A 20,511-nucleotide genomic window follows, 5' to 3' on the forward strand; every position below is an offset into this window, starting at 1 on the left:
ATACAAATGCGGATGGCATCAGTAACTTATAAGACTATTAAGAAGAAATATGGAAAACAATCACAAGGGAGGAGGTACTATGAAGCCTCCTATGCCATCTAAGGTAAGGCCCAGAGAAATACTTGTTTAAAGTATCCTATGTAAGAATGAACACCACAGCAACAACAGTATGTAGCATGGTGCACTAGAAAGGGCCTCAGGGAAGTTCATGGCCAATATACTGTATTCAATATTTGTCTGCAGTACATATTCAAAATTCATATATGAAATTTGTCTGCAAATGGTACATCACTTAAAATGATGTCTATCACATCAATACCTGAAGCCTGGTGCTCTAATAAAGGCCTGTGGGAAACTCTCAGCCAGAATATGCAGTGCACGGGTAAGGGTGGGCTGCAGAAGAGGTCTGACGGTAGGATTGAGGCGCCGTCCTACACTCCCACCTGTTCGCTGTCCAGCTGCCACCATTTTCCTCATTGCAGCACGGAAGTGACACAGCTTAATCTGTTAGCAATTTATGATCATCACCATCAACATCATCTTAATTGCCATCTTCACCAAAACACATAACTGGAATCATCACCATCATCATCCAAATCCAAAGAACGAAATGAAAAACAGCACAAACACATTACCTTCTTTTATTTAACTGGGCAAACTTTTTGACAAATTACCATAATTCTTAATGTTAAAAAAGAAACAAATGTAATAGAGAAGTTGTGTTTGTTGCAAAGGCTGAGTACTGTATGTATGATCATCATTTAAAAAAAAAAAAAAAAAAAAAAAAAAAAAAAAAAAAAAGGTATTAAATGCTCCCCCCCCCCCCCAAGCAAGGTGACCCACACCAAAGAGCTAAGAACTTTAGGCTGTGAAGTTTGGTTAGGATTTTCTTTTGATAAGCCTTGATGATTTATTTTTTCAGTCACACCTGCAAATATGGTATACAGTACAGCACTGTAATTATTAAAGAACTGACAACATGGTTGTAATATTGTTATCAAAATCAGTTGAGGAAACTGATAAAACAATAGCATTTCATTTTCTACTTGTGCTCATGATGTTCACCATGATTTGTCCAGCCACAATGCAAAAAAAAATTACCTCAGAGTAGTCATACTCAACAACATACTCTCTATCACAATGGTTTATACAGGTGGTAGCCCAGATTCATTGATGTTACCACTCTACCGACTTGTCAGGAAGTTTACCAGCTCCTTGATTTGATACAGCCAACATTATATAAAACCAAAACCTAATATACAATGTACCTGGATAACCATTTTCCAGGGCAATGACATTCAATTTTTCATCCCTTCTCCAGAAATACAACCGGCTTGTCCTAGTATATCAATCACCATGGAGGGAGGGGAAATTACCTAACCATCTCTAGATAATGTATTTTTTATGTTAGGTGCACTGTCACCATTAGCTATGTGACTGTGTTCTATTGTACGATTGTAAGCAAGCGAGTGCAACGATGTTTACTCTAGGTTGGGCTGAGAAATAAGTGGCCCGACCACAATGGTTTTCAGAGATTAATAACTTTCCCACTATGTGAGACTGTGAAGAGATTCTTTAAGCAGGTAGTAGATACATTCAATAAATTTTGTTTTTAGCTATATATTCCAAGGGAATATACTGAGGGCTTCAACAGACATGTTCCACTATGAAACCAAATGAAAAAAGATTCCTGTTGTAACACTATGTTTTCTTGCATGAATTCTAACAATTAAATATCAGATATTATGTTACTAATTTTACATGTACATTCTTTTCTACGTTTAGGGGTCGAAATCAGCAAGGGTAATCACCCAATTTCTAGGTTTTATCATCTGGTCAATAGCCAAGTGTTTACCAACGCAGTTCATTGACACAGCAAGTCGGGAGCAGAGAAATGAACATTGCACAAGTGATAAATATTTAAATTACCTAGCTACATGGACATCCTGATTGAAAACGTAAAAGTAAATACAGTAGATGCTCAATATAACGAACTACTTCAGCCAACCCTCCATTCTGTTATCTCAAATTTTCTGCTAAATCGAGTTCCGTAACCAAGGCTCAATATAAAGGAAAATTTTCTGGTACTTTCAAGGTATTTTCTTCTAAATCCTTGAAGGCAACCCAAACCATGCTAATGCTCAATGCTACACACAGCAGTCTGAACCCATAATTAATCATCATCATCATCTAATCCTGTGTTGCCTCATGAGGAGTGTAGGAGCCAAGGGCTAAGCAAGTTGGTCCTGGCATTTATGAAAAAAGTGACCAGCCTTACACATCCCTGAGTGGCATTACGTGAGCAATAAACCCCAATCACCCCTTGGATATAAACCTGCACAGGCTCAACCTAATTACCCACTTACCCACTAAACCACCAGGTGCCATAATTTGGTTATATGGTTACCATCCAGCATAGTACAGTATATCGTTTCCTGGTGTACAGGAAACCATTTGGCTTGTTACTCAGCGCAGTGTCACCCGCAGTAACCCCCAGAAATGCATTATTGTGTACAGAATAGCTTCCGTTAAATTGGTGTTCATTAAATCAAACAACTACTGTATTCTAGCTCAATTATTCTTCTGTTGTTGTTCAACTACCTCACCAAAAACATTAAAAATTTACCATACACAATATGAAATGACACTATGATGACAGGCATTTGTACAAACGCTCGCTTGCTCGTCACACGCTCACAAAGCACAGTTTACTGGTGCTACAATGAGTGAATTATGAAGTTAGTGATACTCAATAGATTCTGAGTGCCCAAGCGACTTGAAATAAGGAAGATGTGAACAAAATGAGTGGTGAAAATTAGGCAAAGTATCCCTGGATAATGTTTTTCACCCACGTTACACCAAGAGGAAGTGAATGTCAGTTGTGTGACCATGTACCATCATTACACTAAAGTACATAATAATCTCTGAATTATGGTATTGTTAATAATATTCAATACAATTTGGTGAAAAGAAATGGGTGAAATCTGGCCACAGTAATATGAGTGGAAAAAAATCAAGCAATGGGTACTGCTTACGGTGAGTTAGCTGCCCCTCCAATGTTTGTCATGGTGCTTGAAACTCTTTCACATGACAAAAACTGTATTGGAAAACATTAGTTGGGTTACTGTAAGTTTGAGTGAGGTCTGCAGAAAAGAAGAAAGAGTAATTCAGCTTGAAGATGCCAACCACCTACTTTACTACAATGGAAGGCAAAATGAAAGAGTGTGTGGGGTAGGATTTCTAATTAACAGAAATCTTACAGACATCATCATCATCATCTGGACCTCCTTTCCCACCCTAGAGCAGTGTGAGGAGTAGCATCATCCAGACAGCCCAAATCCATCCAATCCAATGGACCATGCTTCCATTCATTCACCATTCAAGCCCTCGGAATCCTGACTCTATCTGATACGCCAAAAACATTCACCACGTCCTGTATTTTCACATAAACGTATCCAATAGTCAATCCAGATGCTGTCACATTAAAAAAGGGTGCCAAATCCCTGATCACGCACTTCTTCTCACAATATTCATCTACCCAACTCGATCTCTTGTCAGTCCCCTAGACTCTCCAACTTCCATACCGCTCTTCCTCACACACTCATCCACCATATCTCTCCACCTTCTCCTTAGCCTACATCGCCTCCTCCCTCCTTCAGAATCGCTCAGATATACCTTTCTCACCATTCTGTTGTTATCCATTCTCTCCACATGACCATACCATCTCAGTATACTCTCTCTGATTCTCGTGTCCACAGACTTCCTCACCCCACATCTTTCACGAATCACATTATTTTGTATTCTATCCACTCTCTGTACTCCACATACATTCCTCAGCAGTCCCATCTCCACTGCTCTCACTCCTGACTTTTCATTTTCATGCTACACCATAGTCTCACATCCATATGTTAAAGTTGGCACTAACACTCCTTCATGTAAGCCTTGTGCAGCTGCAACACTCAAGCCTTTGTTTCTTATCAAGGCCTTCATTGCACCAGCTACTTTCCTTCCTTTTGTCACTTTACTTTCCACTTCTTTTGCACATTTTCCTCTCTCTTCTATCACAGTGTCCAGGTATTTGAACTCTCACCAATTCCAGTCTCTCTCCATTCACTGTAACACCACACTGGGAGTCACCTCTCCCAGTATCCAAGACTTTACTCTTTTCTACATTTACTTGCAAAGTACGATGCTCACAGACAACAGCAAAACTGTGCAATAGCCTACCAAGTTCTTGTTCGGAATTAGCAAGTAGTACTGCACCATCAGCATAAAACAAATTTGAGATATTCCATCCATCACCATTCCCTACCAACGATATCAATCTCTCCATTACTCACGTTTTCACTTCTCTCATCGCCCCATCCATGTATATACCGAACAACCATGGGGACATCTTACAGACATCATCATCATCATCATCATCCAATCCTACTTTGCCCCATGAGGAGCATAGAAGCCCGGGGCTAGGCAAGTTGGTCCTGACATTTAAGATGAGAGTGACCAGCCTCACTCATCCCTGAGTGGCATTATGTTAGCAAAAAATCCCAACCACCCTTTGGATATAAACCTTCACCGGCTCAATCCGACTGGAGCTCTGTAATTACCCACTAAACCACCAGGTGCCAAAATTTGTTTATGTAAATGGTTTCCTGGTGTACAGGAAACCATTTGGCTTCTCACTCAGTGTAGAGTCACCCACAGGTAGAAAGAAAGAGGAAAGAATGAAGGAAAGAAAGACAGGAGAGGGAGTGTAAAGTCACCCGTAGGCAGAAGGATGAGGAAAGAATGAAGGAAAGACAGCTGAGGGAGTGGAAAGTCACCTGTAGGCAAAAGGACAAGAAAAGAATGACGGAAAGAAGGACAGAATAGGATGGAAAGAAAGAAGGATGGAGGAGAGGAAAGGGCAGACACCTGGGAGCAGCACTACATCAAGTGAGTGGATGGTGAGCAACATTATAAAATTCAGTAGTGTATCTGACAGAGCAGCATGGATTGTAATTAGACTGTGCAAAAAATACTCCCTGAACGTAAAACAAGCACAGTATATGCACCAACTTCTCAAAGCTCAGATGAAGAAACAGAAACATTCTATGACAACATCCCCCAGGTTAAAGAAGAAGAAAAGACCACATACACTATATTCATTGGAGACTTCAATGCAAAAGTTGGGAAATCGAAAAATGGAGAAGCACATATGAGAAATTTGGAGTGGGAGAAAGAAATGAAAGAGGAGAAATCATGGTAAACTTTGCTGAAATGTATAACATGAGAATAATGAACACATTCCTTCACAAAAGAACAGGGACGAAATGCGTCCGTAGAAGTCCAAATGGAGAAACAAAGAATGAAACTGACTTCATTATAGCAGATAAGAATAACATGGTCACAAATGCCACGGTTATCAACAAGGTAAATACAGGAAGTGACCACAGAATGGTGGGCTGCACAGCCAAATTCATTTTCAGAAGTACAAGAAAGATTATTTGAAATAGAAATATATGCCAAATACAAGTAAACGAAAACAGCACAGCATTTCCGTTGGAAATAATGAACAGACTTTGGGCTCCGAGTAATGTTGAATGTGACATTGATATGTTGAATGACAGACTAAAAAAAAGTGCTGAAAGAATCAGCGGAGACAGTGGAGAACGTAATACAACCACATCTCCAGATCATGAAAAAAAGAATGGATATGCAAGTAAAAACAAAGAAAGATGAACTAGAATGAGCAGAATTAAATAAGCTTATCAACAAGAGACAGACAAAAGAAACAAGGATCAGATCAAAGAAACCATCAATACAGGACAAAGTCTGTAACAGGTCCGAAGTAAAATGGCACCAGGGAAGCAAGAGATTGTATCACTGAAAGACAAAAATGGTGAAGTCATTAAATGCAGAGATATGATGGTGAAGAGAGTTGAAAAATTTTACAAAGAACTGTATGCAGCAAAGACAGCAGTACCAACAGCTAACCATTCAGATGACACATGAAATACCTGAGGTAACACCAGACAAAGTACAGTATATATGTATGCATGTATGTGTGTGTGTGTGTGTGTGTGTGTGTGTGTGTGTATATATATATATATATATATATATATATATATACACAGACGTTTTGGGGGAGGCGGTGGCTGAATCGGTAGAGGCGGCTTGCAGTCCTAATGGACCCAGGATCGAATCCCGGCTGGGGCAGGGAACAGTTTAAGGATTTTGAATTTCCTAAAAAGCAGACTTTCCTAATCTACCAGATGACCCGCCGACATGTCGTAAAAGTACCCCCGCTAATACCAGTACACCAGTCCTGCATGAGACAGACCTAGCATGTATTCAATATGGACGGTGGGTGTTAGCGCCGAAGTGGTGACATGTGGAGGTGTAGGAGGACTACTGGGCCTTGACATAGGCCACTGCCCCCAAGAAATAGGCCCTGAGCCTTTGCCCAGAGTCGGACACGTAAAAAATTATATATATATATATACAAACAGTATATACATTCAGTGATGAGTTATACAAGCCCTGACTGGGCTCCTAACCTCACTAAAACACACTACAACACTCTACAGACCATACAGAACAAAACCCTAAAAATAATCACAGGCTGCACAGCTACTACACCCACAGACCACCTACATCAGGAAACCAAAGTCCTCAAAGTCAAGGATCATCTAGACATGAGAGGCACCCAAATTCTTGCTGCAGCCTCCACAAACCCACAACATCCACTACACTACATGGCAGCACATCCACACACACCAAGGAACATCAAAACAACACCCAGCACACAGCACCACATCCACACACACCAAGGAATGTCAAAACAACACCCAGCACACGATATCATCTCTCCCCCCTTGCCCGCCTCAGACCAGCTTCTAGAAGCATATCCATACTCAGATCACTCGCCCCTCCATTCAGTCACTTAAAGACAACACACGGCTGCATGCACGGCCTCCCGATGTCCACCCTTCTGAATCCTATCTCCCTCATGAGGGCAGGGTCCACCTGGCCTGGCTGAGATGTGGGCATCATCCAGCCCTCTTAAGTTATCAGATGAGGCTGGACGACTTCATCGCTGATGCCTGTCCAGGATGTAACACAGCACCCCATACTGCACTATTAAGCACATTATGGAAGACTGCATTGAACACAATCAGCTATGCCAACAACACAACATAGTGTACACTCCTTGAGAGCGCTGTGGGAAAGCCCAGTCTCAGCCATGGCCTTCCTTAGGGACTCGGGGCTGTTCAGCCAGACTGCCTAGGGAATGACTACTAATACTAATACTACTTGATCAGACTGGAGTCTGGGATGAAAGAGGTTTATGTATAGCATGCATTACAGTCTGGTGACAACTCCAGTTGCAATGGAATGGAGTTGTAGCTGGATGGATGGCAGTCTGGGATGTCAGACATACTTTTCACATTAAAAATGTACAAATTAACAATCTCAAGCACTTACAACTCCACTCAAATGACTAAAATTACTGTTACTGTTGCAAATGAAATTAACTAATAGAGTTCACCAGATCATTAATCAGCTATCTATCTATAGCCAGACGCCATAATTCCGTAAAGGGTGGCAGCTTGACTTTGAGTTAGTTGTTTTACAAAGAGGGGCACTAACCCTGTGCCAACCCACTAGTTGACATGTAAGGAACATGTATAGATTGGTTATATGGTCACCACCCAGCACTGCAAATGGTTTCCAGGCTTACAGGAAACCATTTGGCTTGTCACTCTGTGTAAAGCCACCTGACATGGAAAGAGGAGTAGTAAAGTGATAATAAAAAGTGATAGGAAAGGTGGGAGACACAGGAAGAAAGAAGGGCAGACACAAAAGGAATGATGATAAAGGTAAAGGAAGAAGTAAGCAGCACTACATCAGGTGAGTAGAGGATGGTCACCACCACCTACTGTAAAGTTAATTAGAGCTACATTAGAAGTCAAGCTCCTAGGAGCCACTCTCAGCTGTGTAAAATCATTTGTAGTTGGCAGAAATACATCAGAGCTGTCCTAACCATGAAAGTGTTAAAATCAGTATCATGCTGATAACAAACGATGAACATTAACAATGGACTCACATGGATGGATGAGACATCAATGAGGAGTTTTTGCCTTGATCCATATATCTGAGGGTACTTGTTGCGAAGCGCTACCAAGGCAGCCTCAGCACAGAGACTCTTGAGGTCAGCACCGCAGTAGCCAGTGGTGCTCTCGGCCAGATAGCGCAGTACTCGCGCACTTGGAACTACAGCCCACTTTTGTGTGTGAATCTTCAGGATGTGCAGCCGTGACTGTTCCATCAAAATAAGAAGTACATTACTTTCTGGACACCACACTGCTCTCTCTCTCTCTCTCTCTCTCTCTCTGAATACAAATGTCCCTCCCCATCTCCCGGGCAACTTCAGCATAAAGCCACCAGGTTCACATTAAAATGAGCCTGGAGTAACAGTGACAATAACCTCTCTCTCTCTCTCTCTCTCTCACACACACATACACCTACCGCTCATACAGGATACCGATTAGACAGCACTAACAATGTAAATTCCAGGTAAAATAGTTAATTTTGATCAATCACAACATTAATACACAATCATTAGTCTTTACGTCATCAAATTTTCACATTATACTGTACTGATTCCCCTCAGTCCATGACCATTATGCTATCATACATAGCAAACCTGCTTGTACTGCAACCTACTCTACTTAGTTCCACAACACCATAATATTTCACTATTCCTTGTCATGCCAACCCCCTAAACTTTGAACCTGAATCAACTTCATCTCAGGACAGGAAGTTCTCGTTATATGCTGCCCTCTTAACCCTTTCTCACATGGCATAAGTTAAGTTTTCAATCCGTGACGATATGCTTTACCGGCCTCAGAAGCTGCTGCTCCTGTCGTGTAAAACTTTTTTCTTTGTCAATTTTCTTCCCTTAGAATCTCCTTAGTGGCCAAACAGTATATATCACTGACTTCACAAAAGAATGGTCTATAAGGTGATTATAAAAAATATGCATTATATAAACAATGTCACTTTTTTTTTTTTTTTTTTTTTTTTTTTTTTTTTAAAAGGAAGGAACCTGAATAAGAACAAACAATTTTCCCAACCTCCTAGCTCAAAAATTTTCTCGCAAGCTTTTTATGTGTTGCACATACTGTAAACACACAAAAAATAGGGTTATACTGTACTGTAACATGAAAGTGGTGGAGTATTGAGGGAGGGAAGGTTGATGGTTGGTGGGCCTCACAGCTCACAGGGTGCTGGTGGTGAGTAGGGAGGGGAGATGCAGTGGTAGGGAGTGAAAAAGTTTTGATTGGCCTCGGTAGGGGAGGGAGAATTCTAATGCAGATTTTTCACTGACTGGCAGCAGGTGGGTGGATGTTCTCTCACTCTCCATTGTATTCCACCGACACTATAGTGCCAATATACAAAAGTGCCTACTTTGCACTCTGTCTTCCAAAACATTATTAATGCACTGGTATGGTATGGACATTAGTAATCCTACCTTAGCGCTGTATAATGCAAGACATGTGGAAAGAGTTTTACAATGCATGTCTTTATACAGTACTGTCGGATGAAAGAAAACAGGTCTCCCAGCTGGGAGGTCTTCCATAGTATCCCATCATCAACATGAAATTATTTCTGTACATAAAACTACAGTGTAATTAACAGTACATTACAGTATTTTATTACTGGGAACATCTTATTAGCTGTTTTTTTATGTTTTAAAGCATTTTGTAGGGGTAAAGTGTTCAAGTGTTTTATATATACTGTATATATACAGTAAGCCCTTAATTCACGCGAGGGTTACGTTCTCAGACCCTTCGCGTATGTGGTAAATTCGCGTATACGTTCTGCCCTTGTGTGCACATGATTACGGATGTCTACTAAGTATATTACATCTGAATAATACTGTTTATGCACTACATACACCTTATAAACTAGCATAAAGTATGAAAAACAACAAAAATGTAAGAAATTTAACACTGAAACCTGACAAGCACAGGCATAGGTGGAGACACTTCAGCAATCTGGTGCACAAGCCCTCGCTGCCTCCCATATGCTACATTCTGCCTTCTTTATTGTCCAAGCAGTTGACTCATTCACCCCTGACATACGGTTCCGAGCCAGTTCACAGGCGTAGGTGGAGACACTTTAGCACAGTCTGGTGCACTAGCCCTCACTGCCTCCCGTATGCTACGTTCTGCCTTCTTTATTGTAAGAACAGTTGACTCACCCCAAACACACAGTTCCGAGACTATTCACTATTGCCAGACGCCTTAATCCCATACGGGGTGGCCACAAACAAATCGCCTCCACATCACCCTGTTCCCCGCCATTTCACTGCCCTGCTCCCAATTCACACCCCCCTCTCTCATATACCTCTTCACTCCATCCCTCCATATCATCCTTGGCCTTCCCCTCCCTCTCAATCACATACACTCTCCTCATCAGTCTCTCACCCTCCATCCTCTCCACATGGCCAAACCACCTCAACGTGTTTCTCCTAATGATTCCTATTACATCCACATCACAATGCCCCTTCACATCCTCATTTGTCAGTCTGTCTCCATGTGATTTCACAGGCTCCTCTCAAATAACTCATTTCCACTGTTCTCACTCTTGACTTGTGTCCCTCCAACAACGTCCAAGCTTCACATCCATACGTTAGAGTTGGTATCACAATAACGTCATGTAATAACTTTTTCACTTCCATGCTCACTTCCCTGTTTCTTATCACTGCCTTCAAGGAACCAGCAACCTTTATTCCTTGTTGTACCCTTTCAAGCACTTCACCCGCCAAACTTCCATCCTTACTCATCACACTACCCAAATACTTACATGTACTCACATTTTCCATTCCCTCATCATCCAACCTCAATGTACATTTACTAACTTCACCTCTCTCGAAGACCATAACTTTTCTCTTCCCTACATTCACCTTTAGATTCTGTTTCTTACACACTCTCTCAAACTCATCCACCAAGCCTTGCAGCTCCCCTTCGTCTTCACTTAACAACACAGTATCATCTGCAAACAACAGTACAGGGAGTTTCCAAACACTGCCCTCTCTCATTAGGGCCACTCCAACATCCACTGCCCAGTCTTGTATCTCTTTTATAACCCAATCCATATACAGACTGAACAACCATGGAGACATGACACATCCCTGTTTCAACCCAACCTTCATACAGAAAAACTCACTCAGTTCACTAACCGCATGCACTGCAGCCTTAGCACCCTCATACGTACTCTTCACAGCATTGAGCAACTTCCCATCTTCTCCATATATTCTTAATACTTTCCACAATCCTTGTCTATCCACCCTGTCATATGCTTTCTCCAAATCCATGAAGGCCACATACAACTTCTTTCCCTTCCCTAGAAACTTTTCCACTAAAGATCTAAGAATGAATATCTGATCTACACAACCTCTTCCCTTCCTAAAACCTCGTTATTCTTCTCCAACAAATTTCTCTGTTATTTCTCTAACTTTGTCAAAGAGAATCCTACCATATACTTTTCCTATTACACTAAGAAGACAAATGCCCCGATGATTACCACACACTTCTTTTTCCCCTTTCCCTTTGTACAAGGGAATAATTATACCTGACTTCCAATCCTCCAGGACTCTACCTTCCTCCCAGGCCAATCTGCACATCTTCCACATCCATTCAACTACTATCTCTACCCCATGCTTCAGCATTTCACCACACACTCCATCAATTCCTGGGGCTTTCCCCATTTTGACTTTCTACATTGCTTCCACAACTTCCATCCTACTGATTTCTTCCTCTCTTCTCACCTCCCACCTCCTCCCAGCCACTTATATTCACATTACTTTCACTCTCTATGTTCAACAATTTCTTAAAGTGTTCTCTCCATCTGCTCACTTTTTCTCCTTTCTCAATTAGTAATCTACCATTTTTATCTTTCACTCCCGTACTAACTTCATTGCCACCCTGTCTGACTTTCTGACCACCACTTGGTGGTGGTCAGAAAGTCTACTCCCCCAGCCCCTATATGCTCTTGCATCCATTACACATCTTTGCATCCTTTCATCCACACACACATAATCAATCATTGCCTTCCTTTCATTCAGTTCACCATCCACCCTTCTCATCACTAGCCATGTATACCTGTGGATAATTTTGTGCCTGAAGAGGGTACTGGCTATCACCAACCCCCTCCTGGCACAAATGTCCACTAAAGCACTGTCATTCTCATCTATCTCAGCAGGCACACCCCACTCACCAACTACTCCACCCACCTTCATATTCCCTACTTCACCATTCATATCACAAATCAAAAACTCTCTCTCATTCCTTTCAAACTTTTCCATGCACACTTCCACATTTGTCCAGAACTCTTCTCTCACTCTGCTTGCATGATCTTGCATTGGCGCATACATGGACACAATTGCCCACATTTGTAGTACAACTTTCAGTCCTATTCATACAATCCTTAAGCTAACTGATCCATACTCTCTTATATTCTCCTTTCATTTGTTACTCACGACAATACACACTCCTTCTTATGCCCTCTCATTCTCACCTACTCCAGCACACTCTCACCTCTCCATTTAGTTTCAGTTAATCCACATACATCCATTTTTGCACCCTCAGGCTCCTGGACAATATCTCTCTCTTTCACCTCATCATCTGCACCCCTTACATTCCACATTGCCATCCGTATCATGACCTTTGTTCGGTCCTTAGTCGTCATCTTTTGGTCAGTCCTGGTCCGAGGCTTCTTGTTCGTATTTTTAGTTAGTTGTTTTCAGGGGAGAAGCACTAACCCTCCACCAACTCACTTGCTGTCACGTAGGGAACATGTGTCGGTTGGTTATAAGGTTACCACCCGGCACTGTAAATTATTTCCTGGTTTACAGGAAAACATTTGGTTTGCCACTTGATGTAGAGCTACCCTAAAAACAGGGTACCACTACACTATGTGGGTGGACGATGGGTGCCCCCACCTACCACAAAACCATCTATAATTCTGATAATTACCTTCATGGCAGGGAGTGCAAAGGGGAACTCCCTATCAAAACGTCCAGGCCTGCGGAGTGCTGGATCAATGGCGTCAATCCTGTTAGTGGCACCAATCACAACCACCTCACCTCGGGAATCCAAGCCATCCATCAGAGCCAAGAGGGTGGACACAATACTCGAGTGGATCTGATCTTGTCTTGATGACCTCACTGGTGCCAAGCCGTCTATTTCATCAAAGAAGATGATTGACGGTCGCATCTGATACGCCTGTATATTGATTCACTGTTAATAGTCTGTCGAATTAAATTTCTTAATTTCAAACTGTGCTTACCACAGAGGCTACTCCTAGATAATACAGAACAGTACACCAAGACATCCACACAAGAATCATATTAATCAATTCTTTCTTGTATTACCAGGAGCATAGGGACACAGAATCTTTCACTTCCAGCACTAATGGCAGAGGTGACCATTAAGTTACCCATGTGGCATTAAGTAAGCAATAAACTGCATCCATCCCTAAGATATAAGCCCTTATGGACCACCAACAGAAAGATCAACAAAACCCACTACACAATTTAATGGTTACCATATCTGATTACCATCCAATGTATTGTAGTTGAATAATCTGTTTGGCTATATCATCATCATCCTAACTCTCATTCACATCTAAAGACAGGGTATGGTAGAATCTAGAAATAAGGAAAAATAAGATATGAAAATGGGAGAACTATCAACAGCATGACCAGTGAAATGGGTCAGATACTCATTCACATACCAATCATATCCCCAGAATCCTGGCTCCACCTCACAACCTGAACCAACCACATATTTTTTTTTCTTTTTATAGGTTCATGTTCACATAAGTCTGGGGCCACAGCAGCAGACGCAATGACAACAACAACTCTCACCAATGTCTGCCAAAACTTTAATACAATGGCTGTGGGTCAAAGATTCCAGTCACCACATATAACAAGACGTATGAGGCCCTGCATGCTACAATGTGGTAAACACCAATTTTGGTAGTTTGGAGTTTGACCCATGTAACACTATTTTGACCCATTCTTCTTCAGCCAGGCACATCACTTACCACAGAAATGCACTGGAAGTAGGGCTGAAAGTCCCTGGAAAATGTTTGGTGTTAATGCACCTCCTGCAGCTCAGTCAAGGCCACAAGTGGGCGCACAGTAGGAAGTGGTAAGCAACATCCTTTCATGTGCACCCTTATTGTTGCTAAAGTCCCGGTCTCAGCTATGGTTGCTATTGAATGTCAGCAACTTTTTTTCATAATATTTACTAACATTATTGTTTATTTAGTTAAATCTATCTTTAATGATGTCTTAAAATTGTTTCCCACGGTATTCTTGATAATTTTACATGTTCTAAGGATACTGTAGCGATTGAAGCTATGTAAGTGGAGGTTGAGAGGGGTAAGTATCTGAGTTGGTTCACTGTGCGCAGCCAGTGTAAACACATGCCCTTCTTCACCAGCAACCTGTTGTATCTCCATTAAACTTTGGGCAAAATACGTGTTCCTTATTACGACAAGATGTCTTCCAACAGCAATGTGAATGATCCCAGGCCAGGCCCTTCGGGACTGAAGCATGGAGGGCAAAAGGAAGGTGAAAGTGTGTACTTTAAAGTGGGTGATTTTCATACCACCAAGTGGCCTCGTGGTGGCCATAGCTCAGCCCGTGATATTAGTAACAGAGATAGTGACAATGACAGTGGTAGTTCTGAGGAGAGTGAGACCACTGATGGTGCTGCATTATGTCAGCATGGTGACAGTGATCAGGAATCACCAGGTGTGGAGGTTTGTCTGGGTGAAGGTGAGCAGTGTTGGTGCCTGCTGGTGATTTTTTTTTTTTTTTTATTATTATTATTTTTTTTTTATATGTCCAACTCTGGGCAAAGGCTTCTGGGCCTATTCCCAAGCCTCAGTAGTTCTCTTTGGGGCCCAATAGTCCTCCTACATTTCCACATGTCACCACTTCAGCGCTAACACCCATCATCCATATTGAATACATGCTAGGGCTGTCTCATACAGGACTGGTGCACCGGGGTACTATTATGACATGTTGGCAGGTCATCTGGTAGATCAGAAAAGTCTGCTTTTTAAGAAATTCAAATCCTTAAACAGTTCCCTGCCCCAGCCCGTATTCGAACCTGGGTCCATAGGACTGCAGGCTGCCTCTCTACCGATTCTGTGGCTGGCCCAGTGGGTCCTGGTGGTGATATTGTTAGTGTAGAGGGTGAAGGTGGTGATGATACTTCCACTGGTGGCCATGGGCAAGGTCGTACACAGATACGTAGGCCTGAGACATGGCAATGTAATGTGGCCAAGACAAGGTGCAATCTTGGCCAGGCAATGGATTATGAATTAATAATGACACACTGGATTCTAATCCTTAACATGAGTGGAATGCATATTGTTTATTACAGAAATAATGAGTTTGATTGGTTTGACCATTATCGTAGTCATTACTAATAATCCTCTTAATGCATAACTTTCATTCTGCACTTTGACTCACCTAATGCTCAGTCTGATACATAAGTTTGTTCACTTACCACCAAAATAACATAAACTGCACTTTAGCTTGCTTCCAAAACACAATTGGGTATACTCCAAAATCTTACCCTTAATTATAATAATCCATCCATCCATTATCCAATCCTACATTGCCCCATGAGGAGCATAGGAGCCCAGGGCTAGGCATATTGGTCCTGACATTTAAGATAAGAGTGACCAGCCTCACTCATCCCTCAGTGGTATTAGGTGAGCAATAACTCCAACCCCTCCTTGGATATAAACCTTCACCAGCTCAATCCGATTGGAGCACCTTAATTACCCACCAAACCACCAGGCGCCAAAATTTGGTTATATGGTTACTGCCCAAGGTAGTAAATGGTTTCCTGGTGTTCAGGAAACCATTTGGCTTGTCACTCAGTGTAGAGTCACCCATAGGCAGAAGAGGAAGAAAGAATGAAAGAAAGAAAAAACAAATGGAGGAGTGTAAAGTCACCTGTAGGTAGAAGGACAAGGAATGAATGAAGTAAAGAAAGACAGAAGAGGAAGGAGGAGAGGAAAGGTAAGACACCCGAGAGCAGCACTACATCGAGTGAGTGGATTTATTCAATAATTATTTTATACACTTTACCCAAACTGTCATAACATATCCTTATTCCTCATGAATCATTTTTTTTTTTTTTTAATGAAGCTTCTATCTATGAAAACAATGGAATTATCTTTGTTTGAAGTTGCACAATCTTTAACTGCAATTTCTGATGTTTTTAAAAAATGTCACTTACCACACTGTACCATGAGGGGTCTCATATGCTCTTAGGAAAAACAATATATACATTTATCATTTCAGTATGGAACCAGTTAATTGTCAATTTTAATTAACAAAAAGAAAGGGCTACATCTGATCATCATCTAATCCAGTGTTGCCCAATGAAGAGCATAGGAGTCCTGGGCTAGGCAAGTTGGTCCTGATGTTTAAGATGAGACTGACCAGCCTCACTCATCCCTGAGTGGCATTACATGAACAATAAACCCCAACCACCCCTTGGATATAAACCTGCACTGGCTCAATCTGATTGGGGTGCCTTAATTATGTATTACACCACCAGGCACCAAAGTTTGGTTATATGGTTACCAACTAGTGCAGTAAATGGTTTCCTGACATACAGGAAAACATTTGGCTTGTCACTCAGTGTAGAGTCACCCATAGACAGAAGAAAGAGGAAAGGATGAAGGAAAGAAAGACAGAGGAGGAAGGAAGGAAAGAAGGATGGAAGAGAGGACAAGGAAAGCACCTGAGAGCAGCATTACACTGAATGTGTATGAAAATAATAAAATGAGTATTAATGACGAACTGGTACTATATATGTAACTCATATTCCTTTTTTGCTATTAAGTTCATAGTACTATTGGTGTTCAACAGGGCTCTGTCCTATCACCAACTCTCTTCCTTCTATTCATCAGTAACCGTCTAAGGTGTACATCTAACCGTATTCATTCATACACTGATGATTCCACCTTTCACCATTCCATCCACTTCCTGCAACATCCATCTCAGCAGATACTTCAACAGACAAGGGATGAGAATATGACACACACAGTCTGACTTGACTCATATCTCTGACTGGGGTGGAAGTAATCTTATTTTTAATGCATCAAGAACTCGGTTCTCTTTTAGCCCATCAAAATCTACCACAGGAATATCCACTAATTTTTAACAATACCCAACTCAATCCTGCATCATCTTTAAACATACTCGGGGTTTAATTCTCTTGGGATTTGCCTTGGAAAGATCATATTACTTCTCTTGTAAAATCTACTTCCAATGGACTGAGTGTGCTAAGCCGATTCCATGCCTTTTTTATCCCATGACAGTTGCTGACTTTATATCCATTCATCATCTACTCCTATGTTGCTCCATGAGGAGTGCAGGAGTCTGGGGCAAGGAGAGTTGGTCCTGACATATAAGATGAGAGCGACCAGCCTCACTCATCCCTGAGTGGCATTATGTGAGTAGTATACCCCAACCACCCCTTGGATATAAACCTACACAGGCTCAATCCAATTGGAGTGCCTTAATTACCCACTAAACCACCATGCGCCATAATTTGGTTATAAGGTTAAACCCAGCATAGAAAATGGTTTCCTGGTGTACAGGAGACCATTTGGATTGTCACTCTGCACAGAGTCACCCATAAGCAGAAGGAAGAGGAAAAAATGAGGGAAAGAAGGACAGAAGAGGGAATGTAGAGTCACCCATAGGCAGAAAGAAGTGGAAAAAATGAAAGAAATAAAATCAGAAGAGGAAGAAGGAAAGAAAAATGAGAGGAAAGGGCAGACACCCAAGAGCAGCACTACATCGAGTGAGTGGATGGCTATACGTGGGCTTTATTCACCCGTGTGCAGTACAACTCTCGTGTGGCAAGGCTCCCTACATACAGCTCTTCTCAACAAGGTGGAGTCAAAGGTTCTTCATCTCATTAACTCAACTCCTCTTACTGGCTCCCTTCAACCTCTATCTGTTCACCACACTGTCGCATCTTCATCTCTTTTCTAATGCTCCTTCAATGGTCCAGATCCTCTGAACTGTATGACTGAATCCCTCCACCACTACGGCAGATGCACAGCACCCGTCTAGCAGCAAGCTCTCTAATGCAAGTATTAATCATTACTCAAAATCTTTCATGTAAGCAATAGGTCAATACTAAAAATCTTTCATGTATGCAATAGGTCAATTATGGAACTGTCTTCCTCTGTCTGCATTTCCTACTTCCTATGACCTCCAGTCTTTTAAATGCAGTGTGTCCAAGCACCTCAAAATGAATGGATCTTGAATGCTGCTCTTATTATCCTGTTTTTATTTTTTCTTGGAGAGAACAATCTGCGGGCTTCTAACCTTTGGCTCCTTCTTCCTTGCAAGCGGTAGGCAGAGGCACTCACCATCCACTCACTCAATGTAGTGCTGCTTTGGGTATCTGCCCTTTCATCTCTTCCTTCCTTCCTCTTCTGTCTTGCCTTCATTCTTTCCTCTTCCCTCTGCCTACAGGTGACTTTACACTCCCTCTTCTGTCTTCTTTCCTTCACTCTTCCCTGTTCTTTCTGCCTATGGGTGACCCTACACTAAGTGACATGCAAAATGGTTTGCTGTGCACTAGGAAACCACTTACTACACTGGGTGGTAACCATATAACCAAATTATGGTGCCTGGTGGTTTAGCGGGTAATTAGGGCACTCCTATCAGATTAAGCCTGTGTCGGTTTATATCCAAGGGGTGGTTGGGGTTTATTGCTCACATAATGCCACTCAGGGATGAGTGAGGCTGGTCACTCTCATCTTAAATGTTAAGAACAACTTGCTGAGCCCTAGGCTCCTACACTCCTCATGGGGAGGCATAGGAGTGGGTGATGGATGGATGGACGTACGGAAAACTTGGAAAACTGCCTATGGTAACTGAGCTCCACTGCTACCTACCATAATTATTTGCCTGTTTCAATTTTTATTATTTATTTATCTTTTTACTCATTTGTTTTTCCTTCCTGTTGTTGTTATAAAAAATAAAAAAAAAAAAAATAATAAAAAAAAAAATCCAGTGCCAGCTGCATAAAAACATTTACCACTTTGGAACATATCCCCCGACTTGTAATGACGAATGCCTGTATATGGAAAAGATAAAAGATATGATTTCAAACAGCTTGGATAACACAGACTTACCTGATCGAATAAAAGCCTCAGCTGCCTCTCCGACTCTCCAACCCACTTGCTGAGGCAGTCTGCACCCTTACGCATGAAGAATGCAACTTTTTTTCCACCAATACTGCACTCATTTGCAAGAGCTCTTGCCATAAGAGTTTTACCAGTTCCTGTCACAATATACACAATCAAGGATCAGTAACATGAATAGTACTGTACTGTATAACCTAAACAAAAAAGCAAAGCAAACAGTAATCCTAATTTGTGGTAGAATATAACTCCATGCAAAAATTAACTTTCTGCTCATTATTTTTCTAACTGTAAAAAGTTTAAAAAATTATGACTAACCTGGTGGGCCATAGAAAAGAACACCTCTTGGTGGATCAATGTTGAACCTGTGGAATATCTCAGGGTAGAGTAGTGGGAAGATGATCATTTCCTTGAGGGCCTTTACATGGTGTGCCAAACCTCCCACACTCTCAAAGGTTACTGATCTGTCCACCGTCATTGGGTCAATGTCAGCAAGGCTTGACCCAATTTTGACACGATCTCTGGAATATGTACATTTTAAGTTTATAAACATGACAGTTTAGTGGGTACTTACGGCACTCAAATCGGATTGAACCTGGGCAGGTTTACATCCAAGGGATGGTTGGGTTTATTGCTCATGTAATGCCACTCAGGAATGAGTAAGGCTGGTCAATCTCATCTTAAATGTCAGGGCCAACTTCCCTAGACCCAGGCTCCTACGCTCCTCATGGGGCAACACAGGATTGGATGAAGAATTAATGAATGAATGTCTTGGGGGGGGGGGGAACTTGCATTACCACTGCCAACTGAGCAGGCATTCATATCATCCCACCTACAGCAGTCAAGTAGAGTAGGGTCTCACACACACACACACACACACACACACACACACACACACACACACGAGTTATCAATAGCATACCCAGTGAAATGGACTTCACACACACAAAATCAATTCCTTTACATATGCTTCATTTGTTTGAGACAGAAAATGCAATTTGTCATTTTTTTATTCCTAAAATGTGAAAAATAAAGGCATATCCCACTATATAATCAATCACAATATGATACCAAGCCATAGCAATGTAAAGAAAAATTAACACTCTTCCTCACCTACTGATAGCCAATCTCCTGTTATCTGAGGGTCTGTTTTTGAACCACGCACACTTGGTGCCCAACCATGCCCTGCAGGATGGCCAACATTGTTTACATGCATAGAACTAATTGCCAATTGCAGCGTTGGTGCACCATCTCTGTCTC

At 41.6% G+C, this 20,511-nt stretch overlaps 1 protein-coding gene across 1 annotated transcript in view; it reads right to left on the bottom strand.

Moving 5' to 3' along the window:
- The window catches only part of LOC145414545 (uncharacterized), a 266,969-nt gene that overhangs the window by 90,369 nt on the left and 156,089 nt on the right, over window positions 1-20,511 (bottom strand). The window contains exons 16-20 of the mRNA XM_080284065.1: window positions 19,570-19,772; window positions 19,243-19,391; window positions 13,026-13,274; window positions 8,090-8,302; window positions 320-504 (exon numbers count right to left, since the gene is read on the bottom strand). Of these exons, the coding sequence (XP_080140191.1) occupies window positions 320-504; window positions 8,090-8,302; window positions 13,026-13,274; window positions 19,243-19,391; window positions 19,570-19,772 (999 nt within the window). The remainder of the gene's footprint in view (window positions 1-319; window positions 505-8,089; window positions 8,303-13,025; window positions 13,275-19,242; window positions 19,392-19,569; window positions 19,773-20,511) is intronic.

This window comes from Coenobita brevimanus, chromosome 100 (assembly GCF_032717465.1).
Source record: "Coenobita brevimanus isolate Jiangsu-jjx chromosome 100, ASM3271746v2, whole genome shotgun sequence".
NCBI classification, from domain to species: domain Eukaryota; kingdom Metazoa; phylum Arthropoda; class Malacostraca; order Decapoda; family Coenobitidae; genus Coenobita; species Coenobita brevimanus.